The following is a 20801-nucleotide window of genomic DNA, read 5'->3' on the forward strand; positions in this document are numbered from 1 at the left end:
AATTTTGCTTTTGTTCTCAAATATTAGGGTTTTCTAATTGTTCAGTTATATAATTCGGGCCTTTTTCATTTTCAAGCTAGTACACGTCTCTGAGCAGTTATTCTTAGAGTATAATCTTCTAATCCATATGTACAAGGTTAAAATTTATATCATAGACTTAAATTATTGACACAATTTAATTCTCAAGGCAGGTCAACGATATGAAAATTTGAATTCGCTATACCCATCTGTCAATTGAAACTCGTGCACCTTCAAACAATATTTGACACAATCAAATATAATATAATATATAATTGAAATTAAATTTAATCAGAAACAACCCTTGTTTTTATATGAGGGCGCTGTTCTTATATTGGAAACGTTATGTACGAAACATAATTGAATTGCCTGGTTTTGTTATTTTTTGTAATTTTATTTTGTCCAGACCAAATAGTATTTTGTTTTTCATTCCTCTCTGTTGTCAGGTGATTAATATTACGAATTGAATATCAAAGTATCGAATGCTTTTCGCTTAATTATATTTAAGTGTAAGCAATCGTTATGAGTATTTCAAAAAGTGTGCGAATGATTTTATTCAGTAATATTTATTCGTTCCTCTTGCAGATAATTCTCATATTTTGATTACTACGTACAGAAGTAAACGTCGTGAGAGAATTTTTAAAGAAAATAAATGGAACGTCAGAAAACACATAGTGCCACTGATATTGACTTCTCGGAATGGCTGGAAGAGAATGTTCATTTTAATCATGTGACCGAACAGGCTAGCAATATGCCCTGGTATCCAGACCATTTCAGGTACGTTAGTTGTGGCTCTTATTTGTCCTACGTCGTTGCTGACCTCGAAAACCAACGTTACATTGCTAAGTATTTCAATTCACTGAAGAAGAAGTTTACTCGCAGGAAGAAAACTCAAGTAAGTGTCAATTAATTTTTAATTTTAATAACAAAATGTTCGATTATTTTCAGGCAAAAAGAAAACAATAGTTTGCACATTCATAGTTTTTAAGGAATAACTACTTAAATAAGTACTTAAAAATAACACTGATACGAAATTAATCAAAATATCATAATAAATGAGCCTGCTGGGGATTGTTATTACTCCTGTAGATCAGAAACTTTAATATACTGCTCAACAAAATTAACAGAACACGTATAAAACCTGATGTAACTCGTGCAGCTTGCAATGAAGCGGATAAAATTTGGTGCACCATAGAATAACGAAAATGAGGACACAGCGAGACACTTCGGACAGGTATAAGGGACATTTATAGAGGTTGTATAAGAATTTCCAAAAAAAGGTCACATTACAGACGTCGATAGAAGTTCGAAAATATGATTAAATGACAGTACGGCGTATGATCCCCTCCAATGGCTAAAAAGGCCTGAAAGCGGTGAACCACTCTCGATACCGCCACCTTAGGTCACCGAGGAGTTGGCTGTCGACTTGCAATGCGACGCCCACGGGCGTCCCTTACATGCTTGATTTGATTTAAGCTTGGTGATCGTGCTGGCCACCATGGCCGTCATTGGATATCTTCAGTTTCAGGATATTCCTCCACCACTTGAGCTCAATGTGTAGGTGGCGTTCTCGTGCCAGTGCTCCAGTTTCTGGGGAGGAGAAACCTTGCTATCTACGCCTGAGACCGACTAATTCAGCCACGGAGTGAAAAAAGCCTATTAAAGCTCGCCTCATCGACGGGATTCGAACCCCGGACTTTTTCCACCCGGTGTTGGGAGGATGGTGACGATACCCCTGTGCTACCCCCGCAGACAGGGAACGAAAGATCAGAGAATCTTGTGGAAAGTTAAATTAAGGTAAGAAAGAAAAGTTAGTTTTAGCTTTCTTCTGGGCCATATAGGTCAGTTTTAGCGATCGCCATGTCTCCCCAGGCTTGGAAATAGGAAGTAGAATAGGGGTAGCTGGGAGAAAAGCAATTAGCAGGAGAACAATAGTACAGGCAGATAATAAGATCCCTTAAGCAATCGCGCAGACAATGTTGTTGTTGTATTAAGGTTTTAGGAGCATCAACGAGTAAGGCTATATTGCTCCGTGTAATATTGTCTGTAAATTGCGTGTGTTTGGGTCGATTTTCTGTTTCCTGAACGAAAAACACGAGTTTCCAGAAGAAAAAACCATGCTACTCTTGCCGACTAACTCAGCCACGTTGTGAAAAAGGCCCATAAAAGTTCCTCCCGGGTCGAGAGTCAACCCACGAGGACGAAGAGGAAGATCGCGCCCATTATACTGTCGTGAGAAAACCAAGGCAGTTAGCAACTATTGTTAAATGTAATTTCTTAAAAGATTTTTTTCATCAGCATACTTTTGGCTGCTCTAGTTTGTTCCTACAAAGCGTGCGTACACTGACATAGACTTGCATTAGAAAATCATATCTGCCACTTCCTTGCACTACCTCTGTCGCCACACGGCATGGATAGACAGCAGAATAGATTTCTGGAGGTACCGACTGCTGTCCAGAAGGAAACCCATTCTGACCATTCTGCATCCCATAGTTTCCGATATTCGATGGTGCTGGATCCAGGAGCTGAAGGTCCTGGTCTGCGAAGTCCCATATACGTTCAGTTGGACGGACTGAAATCGAACGATTTTGGATGTCAGTGCCGGATTAAGGTTGGACTAGTAGGACCCTTGCCCTTGGCGCCATTCTTTAAGAGGTGCCAAAAACAAGAACAATGAGGCTATTAATATTATAAAAATTCTTTCTGATTACAAAAAGGATTCAAAAAGAAGACAAAATCTAAATTTTACAAATTATAGATATATATATATATGATTTGTAAAATTATATATATATATATCCTTAGCAATAGGATCCCGAAATATCTTTCTTCCCTTGGTTCAGAAATACCTTGGTCCTGCCCTGCATAAGAGGATGTAGCACTTGGGGAAAAAAAAGAAAAAAAAAAAAAAAAAAAACTTGGAGTACTCTCAGTGCAAAACTATTCCATTGTAGGTTTTATGATTAATTTAAAACATGGAACTTCTGCCAATTCTTGTGAAATTCATGGATTGATATGCTCCTAGCTTTTCCTACATTTCACCTTGAGTAAAATTTACATAATGGCAGTGCGAAAAGATAAATGATTTCGGAAACATACAGTAAAATTAAATTTCCCTAAGTGTACATTGTATTTTCTTTACTGTTTTATTTCAGGTGAGTGATATACCATGGACCTTTTCTGATCTAGAAGTAATAAAAATTCTCTACGTCAAAGATGATCAAACTGCCGTGTTGGTAAAGAATTCCGTAAGCAGTGAAACTTTCGTCATTAAAGTCTTTTTCAAAGACACATATGTGGTGTTTCCGGTAAGAATCATATAATTCTTTTAATTTTCTCCATCATTAAATGAATAGGCCTTCGCATTTTGAGATTTTGTCGTTGAGTCTTAACCGGAAATACGTCACCAAGCTGGTGGCTTGAGTCCGCAGTTTTATGCATGTATCATTTTCTAGACAACTCAACCACTTCTTTGACGCTATTAAATATCAACGTATATGTACCTATATATACCTATGTTTTCTTCGGAGTTTCGAGGTAGGTTTGGTTAGGAGTATGTTAAGAACCAGAGAGACTAAGGCTATGAGGTGTTAGTACATTGTGTTTGCAACCGCGTGTATTCTTTGATCAGTTTGATGTTGCTGGATGAAAAACTCCATTTTCCCAGAGAGAGCGGAGGGGAAAAAAAAAAAGACATGCGACCTTTGTCGGTAGACAGTCCATCGAAGATGACTCTCTGCCCCATGGCCAGGAAGGCCTGTGACAGTGACCACTCCAGAAAAGTGCCAAGCTGTACAAACCCTTGTGCTGAATGACAGACGTTTAAATGTGTCCCAAATCTCTAGGGAATGTGACATATCTGATGGAACAGTTATAACCATCCTCCATGAACATTTGGGAATGGCTAAGGTCAATGTAAGGTGGGCCCCAGATTTCTGACCCCTGTGCAGAAGCAATTCAGAGTATGGTGTGAGAAGAATTTAGAGTTTATGGAAGGGATCCCGAACTTGCATCTCCAGAATTGTTACGGGTGATGAAACATGGGTTCATTACTGTGATACTGAGACCAAGCAAGAATCAATGCAATGGAAGCACAAGGATTTTCACCCCTCTCTAAAAATTTCTGACACAACCTTCAGCTGGCAAGGTTATGGTAACCATTTTTTGGGATGCTGAAAGAATTTTGTGCATTCACTACTTCGGACACAAGCTGACAGTCACTGGGGAGTCATTTACATCCTTACCGTACCACTGACCTACTTGTCAGAGGTGTATATCCATGTCTCTCATACACAAACATGTAAATGTGCACAGGCACTATGTCCTTTGGCCGCCCTCTCAAAAGTTCCAAACTTTTCACCTCTTCTGCAGAGGTAAGGACTTCGTTTCAAGTACTGTGTAGGATTTAGGGTTAAAAGCCTCAGACTATGGGTGGAGTTTACTGTCATATAAGTTGTAAAGTAGCACCATTATATATCATATTGTGAATCCACAACGAGTTGCCTATCTTATTATACGTCGAACAAGTAACGCTTCTCCAGTAGAGACAACTATTGTTAATAATTCTCAGTGGGCACCCCACCCAAACGGCTGTTTCAAGACTATTTGGCCCCTCATTCTGACTATTACAATAGTCTGAGGTTCGTTTTTAGCCGTAATTCCTACACGTATTAAACTACACCCCACTGCCTCTCATATTGTGAAATTAATTCCCAAAACCTGGTGGAAAAGACCTGAGTTCGAATCCTGTCGATGACGGGAAGAATTTTTATGGGTGCTTCACAAATTGGTGAGTTCGTCGGTCTTAGGCGATGGTAGCATGGTTTTTTCTTCTGGAAACTCCGGTTTTTCGTCCACAAACAGAAAATCTTCTCTACTGGGGAAATGTTACTTATTCGAGTTGTAATGAGGAGGGCAACTCGTTGTGAAGGAATTCACGATATGGAATGCTTTGTAATGATGTCACCACTGTACAGCTTCGGTTGGTTTAATGGTACAGAAATGATGCTGATGCACTAACTTACAGTATATGACGGACTGTGTTACTTTAAAAATTTAAGAAATCACAATTTGTTTTTAATTAGTTTCTCTTTCAATTCGTATATCCACTTGTCTCTTCATGAGAATTCTGTATTATATTTTTTCAGGCGTTTCTGGAAGAAAAAAAAATCTTGGATATGGTAAAAGGACACCCATTATTTCCGCAGATGTTTGCTGCGTTGGAAATGAATAAATGGTAAAAGTATTATTTTAAAAATCTTTTATATTGCTTTGATTTTGTGTAAAACTTCAAAAATCTGGCATATCGTTAATTTTTGTAATTTCATCTGCAGCTTTCTGCTTATGATGGAATACATTGAAGGAGAAACTCTGGAATCGTACATTATGAGAAAGGGATGCTTTGATGTAGAAAACACCCGAGTATGCTTAGCCCAGGTCACAGAAGCCATTCATTTTCTACATAGCAGAGGTTTGTAAGTCCTTACATTGAAATCATTATTCAGCTAATAGCTGAATTATTCTTTACGTTTTCATTAATCTAGGCTTACTAATCAAGCTCTCGTGGGTAGCACAGTTGGTAGAATCGCCATCCTCCTCACACTGGGTGGAAGAGACCTGAGTTCGATGACGGGAGGAAATTTTTCTGTTTTTTTTTTTTTTTTTTTTTTCACAACGTGGCCGAGTTAGTCGGTCTCAGGTGAGGGTAACATGATTTTTTCTCCCGGAAACTTGGGTTTCCGGGAGAAACTTGGAAACTTGGGTTTCCTTGGGTCTTCCAGCAAACAGAAAATTGATCGCAAAACGCACACAATTTACAGACAGTATATATGGAGCAATATGGTCTTAGCTCGTGATGCTTCTAAAGCCGTATTAATAACTACACTCTCCTGGCCATCTGCTGGCAGTTTAGCATTAGCATTAGTAGAGGCATACGATACAAGAAAGCAAGCTTATTCAGCATCAGCCCAAAAAAAAAAAAAAAAAACCCTCTCCCATTTCACCCCTCCGTTCGTTCGAAATACCTGTCCAGTTGAGCTTTAAATTTGTTTAGGCTATCAACTTCAACAACAAGTGATGGAAGTCGGTTCCACCAACCAACCACCCGCTGGCCAAAGGCAAATTTCCGCACATCTATCCGACATCCGTCCTTCCTCAATTTGAATTTATGCCCTCTGAGGTGATTATTCTGAGAAAGATGAAGAATCCCATTGGCATTGAGCATGCTCAAACCATTCAAGGCCTTATACACCTCTATCAGATCACCTCGCCGGTGCCTAGTCTCCAGACTCTGTAATTTGCAAAACTTAAGCCTTTCTTCGTAAGAGCAACCCTTTGTTCCATTTACTAATCTTGTTGCCCTTCTCTGTACCCGTTCCAGCAGCTCTACATCCTTCTTGAAATGAGGCCTCCAGACCTGTATACAGTACTCAAGATGTGGCCTAACCATTGCCTTATACAAGGGAATAATCACCTCCTTATCCCTGCTAGAAAAATTCCTGTATATCATTGACAAGACACCATGAGCTACTCTTGCAGCTCGTCTGCACTGCTCAGAGAACTTCATATCTCCCTGCACAATTACCCCCAGGTCCTTTTCATTCTCCACCACTGTCAGTGTGGTACCGCAGAGTTGATACGTTGCTCTGGGGTTACTGTTTCCCATATGCAGTACTTTACATTTGTCAATGTTAAACTTCATTTGCCACCTCTCAGCCCATCTGTTCAACCTTTCCAGATCCTGTTGCAGCAGCATAGCGTCAGTAGTGTCCTTGACGACCCTGCCAACCTTTGTATCATCTGCAAACTTGGACATTAAACTTGATATCCCATCATCAATATCATTCATAAACACCGAAAACAACAACGGACCCAACACTGAACCTTGAGGAACTCCACTAATAACATTAGTCCACGTTGAGCAGTGTCCATTGATTACCACTCTCTGTCTTCTGCCACTCAACCATCCCCTTATCCATAGCAGCAATTTGCCTCCAATGCCACACTGCTCCAATTTGTGCAGCAGTCTTCCATGTGCAACAGTATCAAAAGCCTTTCTAAGATCCAAATATATAATATCAAAGTTATTCCCTGCATCCAGTTCTTTTGTGACTACATCATAGTATCCAATCAAATTGGTCAGGCAAGACCTGCCCTTAACAAAACCATGCTGCGTCTGAGCTATAACTGAATTCTTGTCTAGATGATCCTGCAGTGCTTCTTTAACCAGTGCCTCCATTAATTTACCTGGAACAGAAGTTAAACGAACAGGTCTATAATTACTTGTGTCAGCCTTTGATCCTCCTTTGTGAATTGGGGTTACATTTGCACATCTCCAGTCTATGGGTACCTCCCCTGAGTCCAAAGAAGCTCTCATAATTATGGCTAGGGGTTTGCATACTTCCTTTGCTGCCTCCTTTAATATAACTGGATAGATCCCATCCACCCCAGGTGCCTTTTTTATGTTTATCCTCAACAATCTCTCCTCCACTTTCCTCTCAGTTATTACAAAATCATCCAGCTCACTGCCAATGTTTACTTTACCTACATCATTCTCCTTCCTGAATAACTCCTCATGCGTGAATGTAGATGCAAAATACTCGTTTAGATTGTTAGCCACCTGAGCAGGATCCTCAACTGTTGAACCATCAATATCCAGTGGACCAATCTGATTCATCCCTTTCCTTCTCGAGTTCAAGTATGTAAAGAACTCTTTTCTGTTTTTCTTTGCATCCTTTGCCAAGGATTTTTCGTGGTCTGCCTTTGCCTGCCTAATCTCCTTTGTGACTTGGTTACAGACCAACTTATATCTATCATAGGCTTCCATGTCACCCATTAATTTATATGTATCCCATGCATTTTTCTTCTCTGCCACATGTCTCATTAGTTCATCTGACAACCATTTAGGCCTAAACCTTGAACAATATTTCTTAGTTGGTATGTAAAGCCTGGTAGCCTCCAAGATTAGTTCCTTGAATGCTAATCTTGGAGGCTACCAGGCTTTACATACCAACTAAGAAATATTGTTCAAGGTTTAGGCCTAAATGGTTGTCAGTTTACCCAGAATTGAGTGGGTGTGGTGCCGCCATTCTTCAAATCAAATGATCAGCTTGTGTAAAAGAACTTTATTTTAGTATTATTTAGCAAATATACTCATATATAACAAATAATTTTTTGTGTATAGCTATTGGGTCTGGGGGGGGGGGGACCTTTAACTTTGTAATTTCAGATTCGGGATGCCACGAGTTCAAAAATTTTGAGAAGCGCTGCTATATAAGTTGTATTTTAATTTTTAAGCGATAGTTTTCTTATAAGTTAGGAAAATCGCTCGTGATTACAACATCGAACGATTCTTATAAAAACTATGGCAGAGAAAATAGAACACTACTTTGGAAATGAGTTTGTATGAGAGGGATAGGTCCACGAACAAGGTACAGAATAACAATAAATGTGACATTAATACCCTGGACTTCTTTTCTTTCCTTTTAGAGGCTTCTAACTAATGTACCGAATGCCAGTTAACAATGACTCCAAAGCAATAATATCAGACAAGATTAAGAGAATACCAAATAATTTCATTACAAATGGCAAGCACCAAAACGTACCTAACCCTTTAAACATGGTTGCATTGTTATCAATAATGAAATCCTGAATTGGGTAAAATTATAAACGAAATAAAACAAGCAACACTTTAGCACTGGCACATATCACTATGATGATGATGATAATTTGGGTGGAATACCAAGAGAATAACTAACTTCGATAACACCGTTACATGTGCTGTTGTTGTATTCGGGTTTTAGGAGTATCAGCGACTAAGGCCATCTTGCTCCATGAATATTGTCTGTACATTGCGTGTGTTTATATTGTAAGGTGAATGTTCTGTTTGCCAGACAAAAAAACCTGAATTTCTGCGAGGGAAAACATGCTACTCTCGCTGAGACCGACTAACTCGGCCACGTTCTGAAAAGGCCCATAAAAATTCCTCCCGTCACCGACGAGGACTCCAACTCAGGTCTTTCCACCCGGCGTGGGGAGGATGCCGATCCAACCAACTGTGCTGCACATTAGGGCATCACGTGTGCCTCATATTCTTCGTTTGTGAGAAGTGTAGTAAACACCCTGATCAGAATCACGCTTCGAATTATGAAACGGTGTCAGAATGGCAGTGTTTTTTTTTGGTAGTTGTTTGCGCATCGACTTCTGTGGCCATAGTGCACCTCCCAAGGTTTTTGCAGTACTTTGATCCAAGCCCGAGGCGGGATTCGAACCCGCGACCTTTGGGTTGCCAGGCAGGCACTTTACCCACCTGGCTAGCCCGGTCGGCAGAATGGCAGTGTAAGACATGCATAACTACCTCAAGAGAATTAGAAATTGTGACTGGTCATACTAAGCTTTAGATGATTTTCCTATCAAAAATCGGTCTAATATAGAATGATATCAACTTGCCATTTACTCTGAGATGAAAACAGTTTCTCTCCCTGACATTGTGATCACGAACATCAGACGTCCATACATCTGGTGTTCGTGATCACAATAACTGTCAGACCTTCGATAAATTGGGAATCTTTTTCGCTTGTTATGTAGGCAGCCACATATAATTATCTTTTGCTGTCATCAGATCTCATACTGGTCAAGATGTATTAAAATTGTTACATATAGTATAACCGAGCAGTGTCAACTTTCAACCTAGGATTCTATATTTTAAAATTGCCCAGGCCATTAGCTGTTTTTTAGAATGGTAAAATTGTAATGAAATTATTTTAAAGTTGTGTATAAATTGTAATGAACATTGTTTTATGGATGCCAATATTATTCATATGCACTATTCTCTAACGTGTATTGGGAAACCATCAGAAAACATAGTATGTGCAGATTGGAATCGTGCACGTCTCATAGTTGCTCTTATTTCTCTGCTTTACGATGGAAATTTTTTTGCCTTATGTTTATTCTGGTCCTCAACTGTTGTTCCGAAATATTCAAAAGGTATTCACATGGATTCATATATAGGCTCTGGGATTGCTCTGGCAGGTTTACCACACTCTCCACTTTTCTACTGACCATGCTTGCTGACAGAGAGCATAATCATAGTGGGCATTTACGATCTCCATCTCCAAATATTAGCACAATGTAGGTGAAAATTCCTTCATTCATTTAATTAACCCCTATCAGAGCGTTAAAAAGTTCAACCAGATCCACTCTAAGGTGTCTGGTTGCCAAGCTCTATAGCCCGCATACAACAATCGAAGTATTTCCTCGTACGGCCGCCCTTTTGCCGATCTCACCATGCGAGGTGCTCGTCTTTGGACTTCTTTAAGAAGCCCAATATCTTTTTTTCACATGAGGTTTCCATACGTGGACACAGTATTTCAAATCCGGTCTTATATTTGCCTTATACAATGGGATTATGACCTCCCTATTCCTACAGGATATTGTTTGAAATGCCATGATAAGTACCATATTATCCTCTGGTACAGCTGCATCAGCACCTTGAGCCCAGTAGGCCCAAAAGGAAGAGGAGATCGTGTCAGTGGTATATAATTTTTGGATCACTTGTAGAGTGAGTGATCTTTGGGGCTCGTGAGCCTAGGACCTTTAGCTCGATAGACCGAATGGAAAAGATAAAAACAAAGTTGCATAAATTACGTATTTTAACAGCGCTCAAGCTCTTGATGATACTCCCACTGACTATAGTATGTATATGTTTTCTGCACATAAATAGTGATAATGCCAAACAGCTTCAACTTATGAGCACCTCTTCGACTGCGTTAGCCCATTCCATGAACTTTTTTCTGATAGTTATCACCTATGTTTGTCAACATACTCTGGGTGAGATTATATCTGGCTTGGAATCAATGGTGGCATAAGGTGTATCAGTTGATTATGGGTGTTCTCTGGCGAATGGATATGATTGTTATGGAATACAATCATTACAACTCTTGTAAAGGGATCTAAGCCCTCAGTGGTAATCTAGTCTGAATTCGAGTCTGGTCGACGATTGAAGGAATTTCTAAAGTCCTCTTCATTCGAGACTGTAGTTAGCCGATCTCAGGCGTTTTGCTCATCTTCTTCTGTTCCTACTAACTTACTAACTGCATGCTTTTTTTAACATACTGTTTTATAACTGGTGCTGTATTCTACCTATTCCTGGAATTAACCATTATTTCCGGCTGAGATCCCTCAACACGTGTTGGAGTATAGTGTACATTTAAATTGTAGTTTGCTCTGCAGTGTATATTTCTTGAATAGATAAACAAATACATTTGCAAACTTTTTTTCTTATTGTTATCTTTTCCATTTGTAGGTGTAATACATCGTAATATCAACTTGCGAAGCATCTACATTGCAAATGCAACGAGGCACATCAAACTCATGGGCTGTCAACATAGCGTTGTAAGTCTGATAATTGAGCACATTTCATTAATTCTTTACTTTTATGCTTACGCTTTTCGTATGTCTAATCAAGAAAATCAGTGTAGTCTTTTAGAAAATAGATCGCCATCAACAGGGCTGTCAAAGGATTATCAAGTCTCCTGAGCAAAGCCGATTACTGCACTGTGATTATCACAGTGCAGTAATCGGCAGTGAAGATTGTCAGAACTTGTGACAACTTGACCTGGTTTCTTGATGAAACCAGAAACCGCTCACTCGCCACCTACATCTAAACTAGTTATACGTTGTATATTGTATAACATCTTATTTATTTATTATTATTTATTCTTTTTAATTAAACATTATTCATTGCTATAGCACAGGGACCAAAACATGTGCGATCCTGTTGGAAATGCTGGTTACAATGCACCTGAAATCATCAAAGGTGGAGATTATGGTACGTAAGTTTTCAGCTATGTTTATTGAATTTATTGTCTATATTCTATTGGAAGGAACGACCTTTATGTAACGTATATATTTATTGCAGAAATACAATTTTATATGATTTTAAGTGGTTAAAATTTTTATTTTATTCTATAATTTGCGTTTTAAGTACTCCGTTTTAAAAGTACTGTTTTAAGTACCTCATTTATCAAATTTGCCTCTTCCACAGAGAAAGAAATAGATTGGTGGTCGTTGGGTGTAGTAGCCTACCACCTGCTGACTGGGACGCCTCCCGATATTCCACACACATCCTGGGACCTTGTCAAATTTCGTCGCACTGGTAGAAAAAGGACAGGTCTCTTCAGAAGTAAGAATTATAATTAGAAATATTTATATATCATCATTGTATTATAATAAAAAACCATATGCATTGTGGTTATTTTTAAAATATGTTGATACAGTTCCTGGGCAGCCTTCGGACGGCAGTAGAACGTCAGCTTAGCATTCATATCATCATCATCACCTGAAATTGTCTTCCATTGTCGAGCCACTGCTGGATAAAGGCTTCCTCAACACTTTTCCAGTAACTGCGGTTTTGTGCTTCTGTTGCCATTGTACACCAGCAAATTTCACAATTTCATAAATCCACCTCATATTTAGTCTTTTTCTTGAGCGTTTAGAATCAAGTGGTATCCATTCCAAAATTTGTTTGGCCCATCTGTCGTCAGCTCTTGATATGTGATCTGTCCATTTATATTTTAAGCCCCTTGTTTTTTCAATGATGTCACAGACCTTGGTTTGTTGGCGAATCTATGCACACATTTTTCCGTCTCTTTTGTGGTTATGTTCGAAATTCGGCCCTCTGCATTTCTCTGTGTGACCTTCAGTCTTTCTAAAGCTTTGGCATTGTTTCAATGTTTCACAAAAATATGGTAGGACAGGGAGGATGCAATTATCAAAATTTTTTCGTTTGAAACAGACCGACAAGTTTTTCTTGAAGACTATATTAAGTTTTCCAAATGCTTGTCATTCCAATTTTATGTGCTGTTCAATTGACATCATGATGTTTCCATCTGTTAGAATTTCTTGTCCAAGGTAGACATACCTTTCCACATCTTGTCCATCGGCCATGAGTTTCTTTGGTCTGGTAAATTTGTTGAACATATCCTGTGTTTTCTTGATATTCATCTTCAAACGGTTCTTCTTGCATTCATGCTGCCGTTCTTCAATGTTTTTCTGTAATTCTTCCAGATCATTGGCAAAAAGAATGATATCATCTACAAATCTTAAGTGATTAGTATTAGTATTAGCAATGGCCACATGGTGCAAGGAAGCCTATGGCTTATGCTGCACTAGCCAAAAAAATTTTTTTTAAATAATAATAATAAAATAAATAAAATAAAATGATAAGAATAAAATAATAAGCAGAAGAAAATTAAAAAATATATTCAGGTAATCTCCATTTATCTTGAATCGGTATATTAATTTTTTTCTAACACCTTTCGTGCTCGGGGTTCTCATAAAAAAAAAAAAAAAAAAAAAAAAACTATTTGTTTTCTATCACTACAAACTGCAGTTTTTCTTCTTGCATGAATTTTCTTGTTTCATCTCAAATTGAGGATAACAATTCAATCTTTCTTTGGCATCTGAACAAAGATGGCCTTTTATTAAAAATAACATTCCTACTTCCGACATCTCTTACTAGCTTAACGAGCAACTTCTTTCGAAACTGCTTGTGACAAAGATTTTTTTGAGATGGATCCGCCAACTTCATCAAGATGTATCTATTCACAATTAAGATTTCTAATAGTCAGAAAAACAACTTTCTTCACCATTTCATCGATTTCCAAGTGAACGAATAAGTCACACAATAATGGTGAGCTCTGTCTACCGCTCCCGTATTTTTTGTGTTTTCACAAATAGCAATTGACTTTTCAATCTATAAGATTTCCCCTCCTTTTACCTTTCTTGTGACTGCAGTTTTCACTTACCATAGAAATTGGAAGCATAAGTACAATTCTTTTTGTCTTTCTGCCAGCACTTTATTTGTTCAAAAATTCTATGTTTTTAAATTTCTTTGTCATCTTGATCTCTAGGGGTAAACCCTTTCTCTTTCCCATAACAATTCCCATCAGGTGTATATTCAGTTTATGTAGTTCTGCTAGTTGAATACTAGTGTAAAATCGATCAGTGAACAAATGAAGCCCACTGTTCTCAACATTTTGAAGTTTTTGGATGAGATGTGACAGGTCCTCATCAATTTCTTTATCACTGCTGCAAGATATATCGTCGGAATCGAAAATAACATCATCATATTCACTTTCAAATTCTGAATTGAAAAGTTCTTACAATTTCTCAATTTCTTCATCACAAATTGAGATTCCTTTATAGCAGGAGTGACCAACTTAATATGTGATGTGATCTACTTTTTTCCTTCAAAATGCGCCGCGATCTACCATCTCAAAAATTTCAATGTACAAGGTGCACCAATCGTGATCGACCGAAATTAAATCCGCGATCGACTCGTTGGCCACCCCTGCTTTATAGAAACTGTCTTCCACAACGAAATAATTCGAAAACATTGTAACATTTTCTATTTACTGCAATTTTAGTTTCTGCTTCAAGTAACTTCCACTGTTATAATCTAAAACCAAGGAGTCTGCTTGCTCTTTGGATAAGTTTAAACCACGAACTAAGGCATTCAATCTTGATTAATTAAGTGCTGTGCGTTTTCTGGTTGGTAGTCGAAAGCAGCAGAGTGTACAACACAAGGATCCACGCCATATACTCCACTGCTTCCCTTGTCCCATAATTTGGGAAATCTGGTATCGGCAGATATATATTATGTGGAACAGTCCTCATTGCAGATGATATGTTAGGTGTGACGTAGCCGGGTGGTCAGGAGCGAGAGTGCATAACATGCGTTCCTTGTGTGAACCGAGATTCAAGCCCGTGACTACTAAATACGATAAATATTTGTATTGATGATTTATTGTAAACTCTACTGACTTAGTTATCGTGCCGGAGTATAAACAGAAAATGTTATTTGATGTGTGCTTGTTTTTTTTTGGACATCCCTAATATTTTTTGTCACGAAAAAATAGCAATCGGTAATGTGGTAGCGCGGTTCTCGCCATACCATGAGAACAGCAAAAGGCATACTTTGAATGAATTTTCCCAATTAACCACATACTCTCATTTGTGTTTCAGGTAATACAGCACAAATGGGGAACCAAATTTTTGTGCTCGTCACCAATCTTGCAACTAAAGTAAAAAGAATATGCATGTTTAGTAACACTAAATTTTCTTCCTCAGTTTTTGGATAGTTGGCTTGTTGGTTGTAGGGTTTTAAGAGCATTAGCAAATTAGACCATATTATAAATTGCGTCCTGTGTTCGATTTGCTCTTTGTTGGACGAAAACCTCCTTTCCGGCCATCGTGGGTAGTGTTTCAGGTAATGATGTAGTATAGTTGGTAGAATCGCCGTCCTCCCCACACCGCATGGAAAAGACCTGAGTTTGAATCCTGTCGAAGACATAAGGAATTTTAATGGACCGTTTTCACAACGTTGCTAATTTAGTTGGTCTCAAGCGAGGGTAGCATGGTTTTTCTCCCAGAAACGGGTTTTTCGTCCAGCAAACCGGAAAATCAACCACAGAACACACGCAATTTACAGACAGTATACACGGAGCAATATGGCCTTAGTTGCCGATGCTCCTAAAACCCTATTACAACAACAACCTATTGCAGGTAAACACAAATACCTGCATATGAAATTTTAAGAATTAATTTCGAAATTTACACATAAAAATTGACTGCGAACAGTTGTTATTAATGGAAGTAAAATTCATATTGGCCAGTTTAAATTATTATATTCAATGTTATTGATGTAGGGTTTCTCAATGTTTCAATTCCATTGTTTTAGTTATAGATGTAGGAAGAATTAATTTTCCCGATTATTTAAGGCAAGTGGAAAAAGACTTTCTGGAAGGCTTGCTTCAATTCGTAAGTTTCTTATTGTCTACTTTTAAGATTCACCAATTGTGTTTTAAATTATATACACTCAGTGATCACTGATTTAAGACCACCTACCTAATACCGTATTCGACCACCGTTCGCACTAATAACAGGTATTCGCCCAAGCATTGATTCCACCAGATGTCTGAAGGGATCTGCAGGCATGCCGCCGGCAACGCTTTCCGCAGTGTCGGAATAGATGACAACTGCGTGTCCATACGCCTCACTTCCCATTCTCAGGCTGGCGCCTCCGTAGCCAGGTGGCCAGGAGCAGCAGTGCGTAGCACACGTTTCTTGATTAGACCGGGGTTCGAGCCCGTAACCACCAAATATGGAGGATGCGAAAAGGTCAGGAAATGACCACCGCATATCCTAGAGCAATATGGCCTTAGTTGCTAATGCTCCTAAAAACCAAATAACAAACAAACAATCCCTTTCTCAGGTGCTCAATTGGATTGAAGTCAGACGAATTTGGAGGCCAATCAAGATGGGTGATATTTTCACTATGTTCCTCGAACCACTGGTGCATAGTGCAGGCCCAACGATACGGCTAATTAGCAGTGTGCATATGGTTTTCTAAGAGCTGCCATAGACCTCCCAGTGAAAGGGTCTGTACGAAGCAGGGGCCCTATTTTTTGACAGCAAAACATGTCCTATATTAAACAACCACCACCACCTGCCTGGACAGTGGGCACGATGGGTCCATGGATTCGTGTTGCTTGCACCACACACGAAGGCGTCCATCGGCTTGTTGTGGTGATTGTACTCATCCGACTAGCGCACTCCTTTCTCCAGTGTCCAGCCAATGCGTTGTTGATGCCACAGCGTTTGGCGTCGACGATGATGAGCGGTGAGGAGAGAGTTTTTCTTGGGTTATTTGCTTTGGAACCCCATACGTCTGCGTGTGCGGCGCATTGTCATTTGGGATATTGTTCTTGCATTTCGCCATATTGTATTCCGATGTAAACTGTCGCATAGTGACCTGCCGTTGAGCCCGTACAACGCACTGCATCTTTCGCTTACCATGTTGCTTACATTTCGCTTACATCCACCTTGTGTAATCCTTTATAGTTCTGTCGGTAGGAGGTGGCTTGACCGTTCGACACCATTTGCACGCCTTAACCAATAAGCTATGAGCAACCGACACGACATGCTGCTTCCGATATGGATGCACGAGCTGCCACAATTATGCCCCTTTTGAAGCACCGTGATATCTTTATTCCAAAGTCAAAGTGATATATGCTACTTTATCACTTTGACTTACACGACCAAATGCAAATTATCACTGCTCTACCTTACGAAGCTATTCGGCTTTTTATACTGTGAGTTACGATTGAGGAGGAGGGTCATAATTCAGTGATCACTGAGTGTGTATGTTATCAAATTCATATAATGTAATATTATCAAATTCATATAATTTTGCTTAGAAATCGTAAGCTATCCGTAGTAATTGATGGTACTTCATCAACTCCGTTTACTGTTTTGCAAGGTGTTCTTCAAGGCTCATCCTTGGGGTCTGCGCTTCTTTATTGTTCACATTAATGATCTGTCAACTTTATTTCAGTCCGCTAATGTTGAGTGACAACTGTATACCGATGATATTAAACTTTGCAACGTTATTTATTCTTCAGCTGACAGCGATGAACTCCAGTCCTGTCTTGATTCCCTCTCACTTTGGCTCAATAAAAATAACTTGTTTCTAATACCATTAAAATGTAAATTATATTGCTTTCCCTCGAATCGTGCAGTTAGACCGTCCACCTTTACTGATTATTATATTGGAAATTCTCTAATTGTAAGTACGGGTACATTCAAGGACTTCGGTGTCCTATTTCGATCTGACCACCCTCTTTCCACGTTCTTCCAAACTTCTTGGATTAATCAAGCGTTCTTCCTATGTTTTCCAGGGTTACAAAATTATAATTTTTCTCTACAAGCAGCTTATACTTTCCATTTTTGATTATTATTTGGTTCCCAACACAGGAATATCTTTCTCACAGAGTTGAGAGAATTAAAATTAAATCCATTAAATTCTTATGGTTTCGAAATCGTCTTGCCTTTCACCGTCGAAACTATGGAGCTCTTTGGGGTCGCTTCAGAATCGTTCCTCTTCACTCCAACGGCAACTGCACGGGTCTCTTTTTGTCTGCAACATCATAAACTCTATTATCGATTCTCCATCTCTTCTTGAGCAATACCTTTCAGTGTACCCCGCTTGAATTATCGTTATAAAGCCAATTTCTCAGTGTCTGTCCGTCCCTCGCCCTCAACACTAACTTGGTGGTCCTCTATTCTGTTTCTTCAGGTACCGAACAATCGTAATATTGATTTTACACTTAAACCGTCCATGTATAAAAAATTGCTCTTTGCTGTGTTTTGTTAATTCAAATTTTCTGCAATTCTCGCGTTTTCACCATTATCTAGGGTCTGCGTGCCCTTGAGTGAGAAGTTTATCAATAAATAAATAAATACCAGAAATACCAATAACATTGTATGAAGACTAACACATTGCTAAAGATTATACCATACTTACAAATAAAAGCACAAGACATAAATGAGAAATTAGATACATTAAACTTAGAATAAGTACCAAATTTAACGTACGCAGTGCGTTATATTTCAGGCGCGTTAACAAATAGTGATAAATCATGATTTATAACCCAAAAAAAAAAAAAATAAATAAATAACGACCTTTATGTCGAATCGAGGAAATATCCTTTCTATAACTGTCAGATTTTTATTGGTTCGATTTAATGAAATTTGGGAAGGCCCCACAAATCATTCTAAAAGAGTGAAATGCAAAATTTCATACTAGGAGCTGAGTTATTACGTGCGGACGGACATGGCATTTACGTAGCGTTGCTGTATGGGTGCAATCCAGTGAGAGGATGAGCAAGACGAAAGATTTAATTGACTTTGAATGGGCATGGTAGACGGCCCCAGATCCACCAAAATGACTATTTTGGAAACTAACCTCGCTAGGATTTTCACACACGACTCTGACTCGGGTATATCGAGATTGGTACAAGAATCATCCAACCAACGGAAATACTGTGGTTAGAAATAGCTCACTGATGTATTTCGGATTTAATGGACAATAAGATTTAGCAGACTGGCTTTGAGTTATATAGTACATTAAATGAGGTTTCCAGTTTATCCATCATTTAAAAATTGCTAACGACTGCATTATAATAGTAATAGTAGAAGCATGTGATGCAAGGAAGCAAGCTTATGTAGCATTAGCAAAAAAAAAAAAAAAAAAATTCACACATCCATTCCCTCTAAACATCTGTCCAGTTTCCCCTTGAATTCTGGATAGCTTTCTTTAAGCTATCAACTTCCACAATAACAGATGGAAGTTTGTTCCAGCAATCAACTACCCGCTCGCTAAAGGAAAATTTCCGCACATCTGCTCTACAACTGTCTTTCCTCAATTTGAATTTATGCTACCTCAGGTTCGTAATCTGAGCAAGAGACAGAATCTCATCAGCATTGAGCTTGCTGAACCCATTCAAGGCCTTATACAGCTCAATCAGATCACCTCGCACGTGCTTAGTCTCCAGACTGCAATTTGCAGAACTTAAGCCTTTCTTGGTAAGCCTACCCCTTCGTTCCCCCTCACCAATCTTGTTGCCCTTCTCTGTGCTCGCTCAAGCAAATCTACATCCTTCCTAAAATGAGGCCTCCAGACCTGTACGCAGTACTCAAGGCGTGGCCTGACCATTGCCTTATACAAAAGGATAATCACCTCCTTGTCTCTGATAGCAAAATTCCTATACATCATTGACAAAACTCCATGACCTGCCTGGTAGCCCATCTGCACTGCTCAGAGAACTTCATATCCGACTGCACAATTATCCCCAGGTCTTTTTCATTCTCCACTTCCTACACAGTTGGTACGTTTCCCTTGGGTTACTGCTACCCACATGCAGTACTTTGCATTTGTCAATGTTAAACTTCAGTTGCCACTTCCCAGCCCATCTGCCTAACTTTTCTAGATCCTGTTGCAGTAGCACACTGCCTACTGTCATTAACAACCCTGCCAACCTTTGTATCGTCTGCAAACTTCGACATTAAGCCTGATATACCTTCATCAATGTCAGTGATAAATATACAAATCGACAGTGGGCACAAAATAATGTATCAGAGAATTTAAATCTGTACTTTGTAATACTAATTTATTAATTTTAGTTAGTAAAAACAGTAATATTTTTAAAGGAAATTCTTGTGCCTTTCCTTACAGAATCCGGAATCCAGGATGTCGTCTGTTGATATTAGAAAGCACAAATTTTTCAAAACTTCGGTGCCTTGGACGAAGGTCAGTTCTATGCGTTTTGTGTGTTTTTAAAAGTAAAATTTTAACTTCTGATCTAAATTTATAAATCAAGCTAAATTATATGAAGTTGGGAGGAATGTCTTGTCCTTTCACGTGCTTTTGTAGCCAGCAGTATTTAAACTGCTTACAAGATGCAGTGATCACTTCACTCAACGAGTTATCTTGGTATTGTACTACTTTCAAACAAATAGCACCTTTCAAAAGTTAATTTTAGTTAATTAAAGTTAATTTTAATTAAAGTTAATAAATGGCGGTTAATCTTTTGGCAATGCCATTTGTTTGAAAGTAGTTCAATAACACGGCAACTCGTTGTTAAGGCACATCGTGTGGTAAAATGAGGGAAGAAAAGAATTCTACTTATTACCCATGACTTCTAATGATTTGTCACTCCTCCCTTAAATTTATTCACTGCTCACTTTCACAACACGAAATGGAGATTTGTATCAACAATCAGATATTGTATTCTCTGGCAGAAAGTAAATTTTTTATTTTCCTTCAAATTTTTCCTATCCTTCAACCATTTTTTGGGCCCTCGTGGGTAGCACAGTTGGCAGAATCGCCGTTAGCATTAGCATTAGCATTAGTAGAGGCATATGATGCAAGAAAGCAAGCTTAT

At 38.7% G+C, this 20801-nt stretch overlaps 1 protein-coding gene across 1 annotated transcript; it reads left to right on the forward strand.

Annotated features, from left to right (window-relative positions):
- The first annotated feature begins 670 nt into the window (after positions 1-670).
- LOC150087559 (RAC-beta serine/threonine-protein kinase A-like) lies at positions 671-20197 on the forward strand. Its single transcript, XM_090372535.1, has 9 exons — positions 671-913; positions 3174-3326; positions 5166-5254; positions 5352-5488; positions 11321-11409; positions 11767-11845; positions 12062-12199; positions 15758-15837; positions 20093-20197. The coding sequence occupies exons 1-9, from the start codon at positions 671-673 to the stop codon at positions 20195-20197; spliced, it is 1113 nt and encodes a 370-aa protein (XP_090228661.1).
- The last annotated feature ends 604 nt before the right edge of the window (positions 20198-20801 follow it).

This window comes from Mastigoproctus giganteus, chromosome 4 (assembly GCF_048544385.1).
Source record: "Mastigoproctus giganteus isolate SK-2022 chromosome 4, ASM4854438v1, whole genome shotgun sequence".
NCBI classification, from domain to species: Eukaryota; Metazoa; Arthropoda; class Arachnida; order Uropygi; family Thelyphonidae; genus Mastigoproctus; species Mastigoproctus giganteus.